Genomic DNA, 11909 nt, shown 5'->3' with positions numbered 1-11909 from the left:
TTTCTCTCTAGGGAACAATCCCACATTGGCAGGGGATGAGCACAATGACCCAGATGAACAGCTGTTTGCATCTCTGTTATCATTTATCATGTTGTGTTTAGGAGGCTCTGCCTTGTACAAACCCAGAACAGAGAGAGACCTGCCTCCTGCCCCAAAAAGTTTACACTCTAAACGTGTACAAAGGCTTCCACTTACCGATCCAGCAGGTACTTCAGGTATTCAGAACAGTCCTGCTGAGCTCCAGGGCTAAACCAAGGAGGCCAGGAGGCTGAGAGGAAGCCTTCAGGTGAGATAGCAGGTCGCTGGCAACAACAAAATGAGAGGAAGAGAAGCATTTAAGGCCGGTCCCACTCCCATTGGGCATCACTTTGCATTCACTTCAATGAGAGTTGGGTCAGGCCCTTGCAGACACAGTCAGTCACGGAGACCTGTTGGGAGGCAGCGTAGCACGCATCAGCGAACGTCGGGAATAGAGGTACCTGTGCCTTGTCCCTTTAAGGACTGAAGGTCTGCTGAGGGGGCCAAAGCAGACAGCTCTGGTTGCAGCAAAGTGGTATGTGCTCTGAAAGAACTGAGCGGGGCTTGCGCAAACTGTTTGCTTGGAGGGCGGGGGGTTGATACTGAGTTCAATAAAACTCCAGGTTTAAAACTGTCCCTGAAGTGTAACATTAGCAGGACAATAAAAAGATTTCTTTTTACCACTGGAATGCTGGTACACGGCAAACTCAGGGAGTAGGGTGGCCGCTGACGCATCCCCAGAATATAGGGCATCCCCACTCCCGCCGGCGTGACCCCACATGTGGAAACGTTAGCAAATGAAACCTGTACGAAAACACTGCCACATTTAAAATGCCCAGCTCATTCCTGAGTATTATTGTAAAAGACTAGTCCTGATTTTTTGGCAAGCTCGACAGTGCAACAGCCTGCAAACCCTGCATTCAATTCTGTTTATGATTACACACAATGGCATGAAATATTACAACGTCACTCAGAACTTTCTCAGTAAAAGACGGTGTTCATTTGTGTGTAGGGAACAATGGGACAATGTAAAGGCAGTTAGGCTTGCTAGCGAGAAGCAGTTTGTGTGGTGTGCCAAAATTCACAGAATACCATAGCCTTTTATCGGTGCCCATCCCAGGCCTTCAGAAGTTCTTTGTTCTTGTTCAGTGTACATATTCTTGCATTCCTCTGTTGAACTGACACATATATGGAGCTCCACTTTCATGATCTCTGTATCTTTTCATTTCTCCAAGATGTGATCATCAAAAAGAAAACCCTCTCTGTGTGAGCATTGCCATGTGGTACTGAAGAGATGTAACAGCTGAATTTTCTTCAAGTCCTTGAAGTTGCCCTGTGCTCCGGTGAAATTTTTTGGGTACCTCTCTTCATGAGGCAGGCAATCCTTTAATGCAAGAGAAGAGATTAGACTTTCTACCATGCCAAATTCTTCATTCTTTCATGCTACAAGCGCATACAGCTTCAGAAAAATTCTTCAAAGCTGATGGGTTTTTCAAGAGCTAACCGGAACACTTTGCTGTGAAAGCAAAGGGAAGTCATACCTGTCATGCAGATACTTCTTTGCTCTTTCATAAAGGTCATGAAGCCCTTTTTACACCTTCCAGGAATATTTTGAGTAAATCCCTGGAGCATAGAATTCACATGTATCCAAAGAATTTGTCTCTAATCCTTCCCTCCAGTTTCATATTCAGTCCCTTCGTGAGCTCATGCACTAAAAGAACACTAAAGCACTTGGCTTCTAAAGCTTCAATACAATCCGTGAATAGCTTCAGAGCATGGCTCACAAAGAGCAAATATAGTTCAGCAACCTCACTGGTACCCCCCTTGTTACCCAAGCATTTCCAGATTACTTTGGGACACTCCTCCTCTCCTAGACCCTAGAAATCACTGGGTAGCGGGTTCCAGCACTTCAGTAATCTATTGACTGCCAGCAAAAGAGACAGCCACCTGGTAACGTGTCTCAATAGATTGCACTCTTCCACCTCACGGTCACAAATCGCCTTTCATTGTTCTGTTCCAGGAGCAGAAACGCTGAAGTGAGAATAAACCTTTAGAATTAAATGTTCTACACTGACAACGTTTTTTTGCAGCCTCCTCTGTTGTGCTATGAAGAATGTGTGCTAAGCAACTGGCTGCTAAAGTGTCCCTGTTGGCATTTTTCAGTTTCTGCTGGGTTGTCAAATGATTTAAAAAATTAATCACGATTAATCGCAGTTTTAATCCCACTGTTAAACAATAATAGAATACCAATTTCAATTTATTATAAATAGTTTGGGATGTTTTTCTACACTTTCAAATATATTGATTTCAGCTACCACACAGAATACAAAATGTAGAGTGCTCACTTTATATTATTATTTTTTATTACAAATATTTTATACTTTATACTATTTATATTATTTTATTACAAATATATTATTTGTGTATTATGTATACATTCTTATATTATAGACATACGGATATTATATATACATATACATTATTTTTTATTACAAATATTTTATACTTTGTACTGTTTATATTATTATTTTTATTACAAATATTTGCACTGTAAAAAGAGATAAGAATTGCAATCTACAAGTCAAAGCATGAAGGGGTATATGAACGTTCAGCATATCTGGCACGTAAATAGCATGGAACACTGACTACAACAGTGCCATACGAATGCCTGTTCTCACTCTCAGGTGACATTGTAAATAAGAAGCAGGCAGCATTATCTCCCGTAAATGTAAACAAAAACTTGTTTGTCTTAGCGATTGGCTGAACAAGAAGTAGGACTGAATGGACTAGTAGGCTCTAAAGTTTTACGTTGTTTTGTTTTTGAGTGCAGTTATGTAAAAATAATAATTCTACATTTGTAAGTTGTACTTTCATGATAAAGAGATTGCACTACAGGACTTGTCTGAGGTGAACTGACAAATACTATTTCTTTAGTTTATCTTTTTTACAGTGTAAATATTTGTAATAAAAAATAATAATATAAAGTGAGCACTTTGTATTCTGTGTTGTAATTGAAATCAATATATTTGAAAATGTAGAAAAACATCCAAAAATATTTATAATAAATTTAAATTGGTATTCTATTATTGTTTAACAGTGGGATTAAAACTCCAATTAATCACAATTCATTTTTTTAATCAAGTTAATTTGTTTTCAGTTAATTGCTTGAGTTAACAGTGATTAATTGACAGCCCTAGTTTCAGGTAAACCTTGTTATGCTTCCCGTAATTTACACTGGCATTATCTGCTGCATAGGCTGACAGCTTCTGCAAACTGAGGTCAAAAGCCACATGTTTCTGTGACAAAGGCTTGCGCAGTTTCCTGACTATCACTGTTAAATCCAGGAGAAAGTTTGAATCCCTTTTTCAAAACTGAAATACATTAAGACTAAAGAAAAACACTTTGCTGCTCCCTTATTTAAAGAATCAGTGGTCAAATAGAAATATAGATCATTACTCTTAATATAGTCTAAATGCTTCTGAATTGAATATGGGGCTAAAATGTTCTTGCTCAATGCTTTTTGCCTTGCTTTTTCCACAAGTCAAGTCTTCAGCCACAGACGAGTCATGGTAAATAGTTTTATTAAATTTTATGCTACCGTTGATGCTTCGTTACGAATGGTGACGCATAACAGCATGGACCACTTTGCAAAGTTCAGCAGCAGTCACATTATCGGCATGAGGTGACACGCTTGCTTTGAAGAAGTTCTGCATATTAGCAGAAGTAGCTGCACTGTACGAGTTCTGTTTGTACTTTTCAGAAGAAATGTGTTGATTCAAGTCTCCTTTTCGATGATTGCTGACAGCTACATCACTCCTATACAGGCTGCAAGATGCGCGATGCTCTCCGTTCCTGCTTTCAGCAATGAACTCATATTCTTTCGGCCATTCGGGATTAACAGACGTCTTGCGTTTCAGTGCGGTGACTATAAAAAAACTCAGAGACGATGTTGACTTTATTGACTACAGCTGAGAACTGCTTGTGAATCAGAGTTTGAGGGAACAAGCTATCTGTATGGGCAGTGGTGTAGTCACCCTGATCATGGAGATTATTAATTTTCCACCAGGGACCAGGATTTTTTAAAAGACTCAGAGAATTCCCATGGTTCAGATAGACTGCCATGTGTTCCCCTACTATGGTGATGGGACAGGCACAGTATAAGAACCCAAAGAGCCCAGTACCAAAAGGCCCAGCAGGGTACAGTAAAGAAGCTTCTTTTTGACTCTTATATGCAAAATACTGGCTTCAATAAAGTTCACACCTGCTTCCCCTAAACCTGAATCTGACCCTCTGCTCTAAGTGAAGGAGCAGATGTTAGCAAACCTAGAATCCCACAGTCCTTTGGTTATGTTGCTACTTGCTACCCTTTTCTGCAACGAAGTAGCTACATGTGGGACCCACTGAGGTGATCGTAACACGAGCCAGACATTCCAGCTGCTTTTGAATGGCCTCAGTGATATGCATTTAAGGTAAGCGAGTTATTCTGAGATACAGCCATGTGCTGCTTCCACCCCTGCCCCTGGTGCCACACAAGTGCTGATAGCAGATGCAGCAGTTCTGCTAGAAAGGGTTTTCTCCCACCGTTTTCAGACAAGCCCCCAGGGCACCGTTAGAGAGAGACTGTTTCATTGTTGGCTGCTTACCCAGACCAGAAGTTGGCTGTAAACCATATGCGATTCTCCTCTGTTTGGAGCATGAGCATCACCGATGTATTCGATAAACACAAGGCAGCGACGCGACCATGATGGAGTCACATGTTCTGCTCGGGAGAGTCAAGTGTGGCAGGCTCTGGAGTCTAGGTTTAAGAGCCTTTTAAGCACACTGTCACTCACAAGTTCTGTTCACACTGTTTACTGGTGTACCACCAGGGACAGACACACAGACATGAGTTACTGGTGCACTACCAGGGAACAGACATGAGTTCCTGCTAGAGCCTGAGGTTACTTTTAATATCAGGCCCTCCATTCTAACAGCCTGTCAACCTCCCCCTCAGCCACCAGGCCCCGGTCCTTGGCCTTGGATGCGCAAAGTTACCTTTCCAATCCATTCAGTTTCAATCCTGTACTTCAGCCCTGCCCTCTCGATCTCTCTCTGACATCCCCCCTCGTTGTCTTCCCTTCATCTTAAATTTAACCTGATCAAAAAAATGGAACTCCTTCCTGCATTCGCTGTTGAAATATCACCATCTTCCCTATCCGCCGCTCAGACCATTAACTTGTGAGTCCTCTTTGATTCTTCCCTCTCCCGTGCCGCCACATCCAGCTGTGTTTTCCTCTCTGCTGTTTCTAAAATCTGACCTTTTTCATCCTGCGCACCCTGCATAAACTCTGGTCCCTCCTCATAATCTCAAAACGTTGACTACTGTAACCTCCTTTTTGCTGGCTTCCTGATGCCTGACAGGGGACAGCACAGAGGCCAGTTTGGCCCCCTTCCTGCAGAGTCTAACCAGCTGTTAGCCCCGTCAAAGTATCGGCTGGCTGCCTGGTGTGCAGCGTCTAGCAGCCAAGGAGAGGAGAGGGCAGCTGCTGCAGCTGGCCCAGCTGCACCGACTGAACAGCAGAACGCCATGGGCCCGCCCCCGCCACGCCGCAGAGGCACCGCCCCCACTGGCGTCCTCCTCCAGAGACAGATTTCCATCAGACAAAGCCATGTCTGGTTTTAATCACTAGCAGAGAGGGACGGAACTTTACAAAACTAGGACAGTCCCGTTTTAAACCAGACGAATGGCCTCCCTACTCAGGAACCAGGGCAAACTTCATTGGTGCGTTGCACTTAGGGAGCATTCAGGGGTTAGAGTAAGGGAATAGGCCTCAGAAAGCAGGTTTTCTAGTCCCACCTCTGCCACTGTCTTGCTGTGTGACCTCAGGCAAGTCGTTTAACGTCTCAGTGCCTCAATTTTCCCACCTGTAAAGCAAAGTCATTGAAATGGGCCTACATTTGTAAAGTGCTTTGAGATCCTCAAGGGAAAGGTGCTATATAAGTGCATGCTCTATTTGTGTTATATACTCTTTCAAATGAGACTTGAAATGAAGGTTTCAGCCACATACATGCCTTAAAATCTCACAGCACATTTTGCATAAGCAGGAGCATCTTAACAGCAGACTCCTGGCTACATTTCATCTTGGAGAATGTTATTCTGCCTCTCTGAGGGCTCATGTGGAAGTGGTAATTCTTCACATTTCAACTCAGCCTCCTCTTCATTCTTAGGAGCATAGGAGTTGTTGTAATGGATCAGGCCAGTGGGTCCATCTAGTCCTGTATCTCGTCTCCCACAATGGCCAGTACCCACTGCTTCAGAGGAAGAAACCCTGCTGAAGGAGATTACTGGATAACCTGGCCCGAGGGAAGTTTACTTCTAATCCCTAACATCTAATTGTTTATACTATGATGTACGAAGGTAACTCTGGATATTCCTGTTGTCCATATAAATCCCTAAACAAACCCCTTTCCGAATCCTTCTAAGCTCTTGCCCTTATGGTACTTTGTGGTAGTGAGTTCCACAGGCTAATTGCATATTATATGGAAAAGTATTTTCATTTATCAGTTTTGAACTGGCTACCTCTCAATTTCCTTGAATGTTTCCTTGCTCTTGGGAGCATCAATTTAACTGATCTACCTTCTCTAGCCCACTCATTATTTTATATATTTTCTTCATGTCCCCTTTTATTCATCTCCACCTTCCATGTTTAAACTATTTATATACTAGTACAGAGACTTCCACTTAATTCATTCACCAGTTCATTTGATCCTCCATTAAATTTGATCCAAATCCTTTTATAAAAATAAAACAACTTCCACCCGTTATTCTGATCACTGTAGGCAGGTACTATATTACTGAGCAATGTAACTAATGCCTTGAGGAAGCGGCTATCTAATTAATATGGATGGGGACACAGCTCTGCATGAGAAGAGATATTAAGAGCTGAAAGAAGAGACAATAGCTAGAAGCTGTTAGGGAGTGTCATAATCATACAGCTAAGGGTAGCCTAGAATTCCTCCTTACCTGTATGGGGTTAAGAAGCTTAAATAACCTGGTTGGCACCTGCCCAAAAGGACCAATGAGGAAAGAAGATACTTTCAAATCGGGGGTTGGGGGGAGGCTTTGTTTGTGTGTTCTCTGGGGAAGCAGAGAAGCATCAGGTCAGAAAACTCCTTCTAAAATCATCCTAAAATGAGTCTCAATATTGCAAAAAGAGGAAGTAAATAAGTCAGGGCGCGTTAGATTACCTTTTCTTTTCAACTTGTGAATTTTCCCTGTGCTAAGAGGGAGGTTTATCCCTGGTTTTTGTAACTTTAAAGTTTTGCCGAGAGGGGAATCCTCTGTGTTTTGAATCTGCTTACCCTGTGAAGTTACCTTCCATCCTGATTTTACAGAGGTGCTTCTTTATTATAAAGAAAAAAAAGTAAAAGTTCTGTTTTTTAAGAATCTGGTTTACCTATTTGGTTGGTAGATTATTCTCAAGCCTCCCCAGGAAAGGGGGTGACGGGGCTTGGGGAGATATTTTAGGGAACAGAAACTCCAAGTTGTCCTTTTCCTGAATCTTTGTCCGACTCACTTGGTGGTGGCAGCAGTACCCATCCAAGGACAAGAAAGGATTTGTGCCTTGGGGAAATTTTTAACCTAAGCTGGTAGAAATAAGCTTCGGGGGTCTTTCATGCAGGTCCCCACATCTGTACCCTAGAGTTCAGAGTGGGGAGGGAACCCTGACAGGGAGACAGTGTGATTGACCATATAAGCACTGCCGCATGTTATGCCCCCGGGGCCCCAGGGTCAGATGGATAATAAGAGTAACCACGTATTTTAGTCAGTAGGAATGCAGCTGATTGAATGAGAAGGAAGACAGTATGAAGCAGCAAGCTCTTAGGCAAAGTGTGACAACATTAGCTCTTATCCAGCATTGACAGTACATCCGGAGTTATCCCCAATGCTGGACGTTCAAGTGTTTTCAAAGCATGACCACATCTTTATATCCATTGGTTTGTGGATACCACCCTATCCATGCAATTGTGTGGAGCCCATGCCCTTCTATTCATAACTGTGATGTCCACCTCCTCTCCCACTAGCCGTTGAGTAACACCTTTGTGGCAACCACAGCAGTTGCTAGCATAGAAAAGCAACAGCAGAAAAGTACTGATGCATTCTCATCTTCTTTCAATCATCTAGAAATGAGGAAGAGCCAGCTCTCTACTGACCATGGCTTGGGAATTAATACCCATCACCCTTCAGTGGCCTCTCTCAGAGGCTTCAAATTGGCCATCCAAAATGGATGCACCCAAAATCACTCATCAGTCACTTTTGAAAATCTTGGCCTTGATCTTTTATGGTTGTGAAAATAACCTTCAAACTATGAGCCATGTATCACCACTATTTTGATCATAGAATCATAGAATATCAGGGTTGGAAGGGACCTCAGGAGGTCATCTAGTCCAACCCCCTGCTCAAAGCAGGACCAATCCCCAATTTTTGCCCCAGATTCCTAAATGGCCCCCTCAAGGATTGAACTCACAACGCTGGGTTTAGCAGGTCAATGCTCAAACCACTGAGCTATCCCTCCCCCATGTTTGCCTGAGTCTACAGGCAGCCTGAAACAAGAGTTCCAAAAGCTGCCAACTCATTCATCTCTAAACCCACTGACACGAATGAATATTTAAATGTTAATATTAACTATTACACTGACCATGCCAGGGGAGATTATAATCTGAAGACTGCCCATTCTCATGAGTGAGAAGCTTGGGAGAGACCACCACATATATTTTTCCAAATCTGAACCCATAATTACTCCTGGGGAAAATCTGCACCAAAATATTAAAAATTCTGTGCACAATATTTTAAAATTCTGCATATTTATTTGTCAAAATAACACAATATAATCACTCCAGTTTCAATTATTTGGGTAATTTATTTCAAAATACCTGTCAACAAGTATGTCAGCAATACAGACCCTAAGAAAAAAGATTCCCCCAGGAGCAGAGAATTAAAAAAAACCCCTATGACAACCCTGTTCCAGTTGCAGGGTACTGGAGAGGGCTGCACGGAGCCCCCCAGAGCCCAAACACCTGCACCTCCCTCCCCCCAAAGTCCAGCCATAGGGCACCCCTGCCCGAGACACCTGCATCCATCCCTCCCAGAGCCTTTACTCCCCACCACTTCTTTACTGTCCTGCCGGGGGAAACAGTGCAGTGCGGCCCTGCCCTTCCTCACCCTTTACCAGAGCCAGGTCTCCCATGCCTTCTCCCATCCCCGGGCAGATGAAGATCAAGCCAGGCAGCCAGAGCATGCAGAGTTTCCATCCCCACCAGGCTGGGCACGCCGCTCACTGTGAGCTGGAGAGATGGGCTCTGCAGAGTACAGCAGCCCCTAATGACAGCCAGCAACTCTGCAGTCCCAGGTCTCCAGGGGAAACATGAAATTCTGCACAGAACATTAATTCTGCACTGCGCAGTGGTGCAGAATTCCTCCAGGAGTACATAATAGAAACAGAATTTGGCACTTTATAAACTGCACCAGGACACATAGGCCTCTTATCAGCAATTGAACCAGGCAGGGTGTAGCATCCAGATGAGCCTTTCTGACACCAACGGTGCAAACAAGAATGTGCAATAATTACCTGACTGTGCTCCAGAAATGCAAAGAGCCACTGGAGCTTTGTCATCAAGGGCTGAGAATTGCTTTCGGTTAAATTCAGCACCGAGTGCCTAAAGCTTTAAAAGCAAATCAAAAACACAGACAGAGAAAATTAGCCATTGGGGAAACCCAGTTTCTGTCGCAGACAAACTCACAGCACTCTTGATAGAGGAGAGGGAAGGGAAACCTACTCAGAGGCCATGAAAAGAGCCTGAATGATGCTGTTCATGTAGCAAGTGTTCCCCAGGTTAATTAGCCCAATCTTCCCTGTGTCAGATTTGGAAGCGAGGCGTGGGTAGAAACAGGCCAGCTCATTCTTCTGGGAGGTCCAAGCATTTTGTCCCAATAAATGTTTAATTCGGTCTTCATTTGGAATTGGAAGAGCCTTAGAAACAACCAGAGATCTTTGTCAAAACCAATTTTACTTCCTATGATGTAATAAAGAATCACTGAGAGGTACCAGTGAACCTCGTCGGCAAAGCTTCAGTGGGAAATTCAAGTCACTGGAAACTCATAGGGGGCAGTACCGACTCCGCACTATGACTTGCTTAAGCATAGTATAATTTATTCTATTTTATTTGGATTAGAGCGGTGGCTGGAAGCAACACGTGTGATCAGGACCCCACAGTGCTAGGCACTGCACAGACACATAGTAAGAGATGGTCCCTCCCCCAAAGACAGGGCCAAGCTTTTCAAATAAGATCCAGATTCAGAATCTGAAGCATCCCCTTCCCTGCAGAGTGAGGAGAGCTCAGATATGATTCAGGCCCATCTCTAATGATGACAAGGTCGCTCTGTATTGAACAGCAAACTAAAGATAGTTTATATGCGGTTCAGAGGACGAGATTAGAACTGCATGCCTTACTTTGACTGCTTCCATGACCGGCTCATAGAGATCTGGAAATCCTGAAAACCGGAAGAACATAGAGTGGATCAGCTCGGCCAGCTGTTCCAGGCAGCTTGTTGCTGAGTTGGAGTCTTCCTTGTTCAGAGACGCCACCAGTCTGGGAATGTGGGGAAGAAGCTAAAAAAGCAAAGTAAATTCACTGACATAAGGCTCAGACTAGTTATGCATCTACTACACCACGCACAGCACCCTGGATTAAGGTATCTGTGCGAAATTTCACCTCTTCCAGAGGGCCAGCACACAAGGCCTGTGCATCACTTAAATCCCACTTCGGGCTTGACCTTGAATCTATTGAAGTCAACAGCAAAGCCCCCTGGTCTTCAGTGGTGCAGGATCAGGGTCTTAACCCTTATTTTGAGGGCTTAATTGGGGCTTAAGTGTGTTACCTAGGCCCTGTGTTAGCCCTTTGCGCAAGAGTGAATTTCACCCTATTAGTCTGTGTGATCTGTCCATACACACTTACTAGGGAATGGAATGTTGCGTGCGGGAATGGAGCACTAAGTAGCTTAACCTTAAACTATGAGCTACATATATTGCTAACTGAACCTATCTTGACTAATCTGTGATTTGTATCATTTTATTGCAATCTCTATAAACTACACTATAGTTGTTATGGCCGGATGGGTGGGAAGAGATGTCCAAATAGCCAAACTGATTATTTTGTTTTAAATCCACTCTTTATAGAGGAAATTAAAGCCGCTCTTACGTTACAGACTCCAAACCCAAAAGAATTGTACACAAGTGCCCCCTGCTGGGTCGGTAGCAGAACGGAACTAATATATCGTTCCTAAAGGTATAAATGTGCTAGGCCCTGGTTTTAAAATTTCCATGCAAATTCATGCAACATGTCTCACTAATTTGTTTCCTGTGATTTTCACCTCATCTGTCCTGAATTACTGGTTTTGAATGAAATGATCTCTAATGCTGCCTCTGCCTTGGAAACCAGGTGCATGCTTCTTTCATTTCAAGCTTGAATCTTTTTTGCTAATCTGTGGCGATTTCATTAATTGAGAAAAATGGGAAATGTTGTTGGGGAGGGAAACAAACACCTTTTTGCAATCAATAGTTTCCTAAGCTCTGGTATGAACATTTCTCAGACCTCATCGAAAGACATACATGCCAATATAAACAGATAGGAAGCCAGACATTTTTGCCTCCTATATTCGTCAAGCAAAAGAAGGGAAATCAAGGCCAGGAGGAGTTGTCAGGGAGATGGTAGGAACCGCCTTCCAGTCTTCATCCCTGGTCTCCTGCTGTAGCATGTTTGCTTGGTCCCTTGCAATCAACTCCTTCTTAGGCTCAGAGCACCCCAAATACACCAGCTCTGGTTCCCCTAGTGCCACCATCAATCTGCTGTAG

The 11909-nt window shown here is 43.4% G+C and overlaps 1 protein-coding gene across 1 annotated transcript in view; it reads right to left on the bottom strand.

Moving 5' to 3' along the window:
- USP35 (ubiquitin specific peptidase 35) overlaps window positions 1-11909 on the bottom strand; it is a 63801-nt gene that overhangs the window by 6956 nt on the left and 44936 nt on the right. The window contains exons 6-9 of the mRNA XM_074955567.1: window positions 10509-10667; window positions 9835-10028; window positions 9627-9720; window positions 196-302 (exon numbers count right to left, since the gene is read on the bottom strand). Of these exons, the coding sequence (XP_074811668.1) occupies window positions 196-302; window positions 9627-9720; window positions 9835-10028; window positions 10509-10667 (554 nt within the window). The remainder of the gene's footprint in view (window positions 1-195; window positions 303-9626; window positions 9721-9834; window positions 10029-10508; window positions 10668-11909) is intronic.

This window comes from Natator depressus, chromosome 1 (genome assembly GCF_965152275.1).
Source record: "Natator depressus isolate rNatDep1 chromosome 1, rNatDep2.hap1, whole genome shotgun sequence".
Taxonomy (NCBI): Eukaryota; Metazoa; Chordata; order Testudines; family Cheloniidae; genus Natator; species Natator depressus.
The sequence above is the reverse complement of the archived record's forward strand: the minus strand, read 5'-3'. Positions and strand labels throughout refer to the sequence as shown.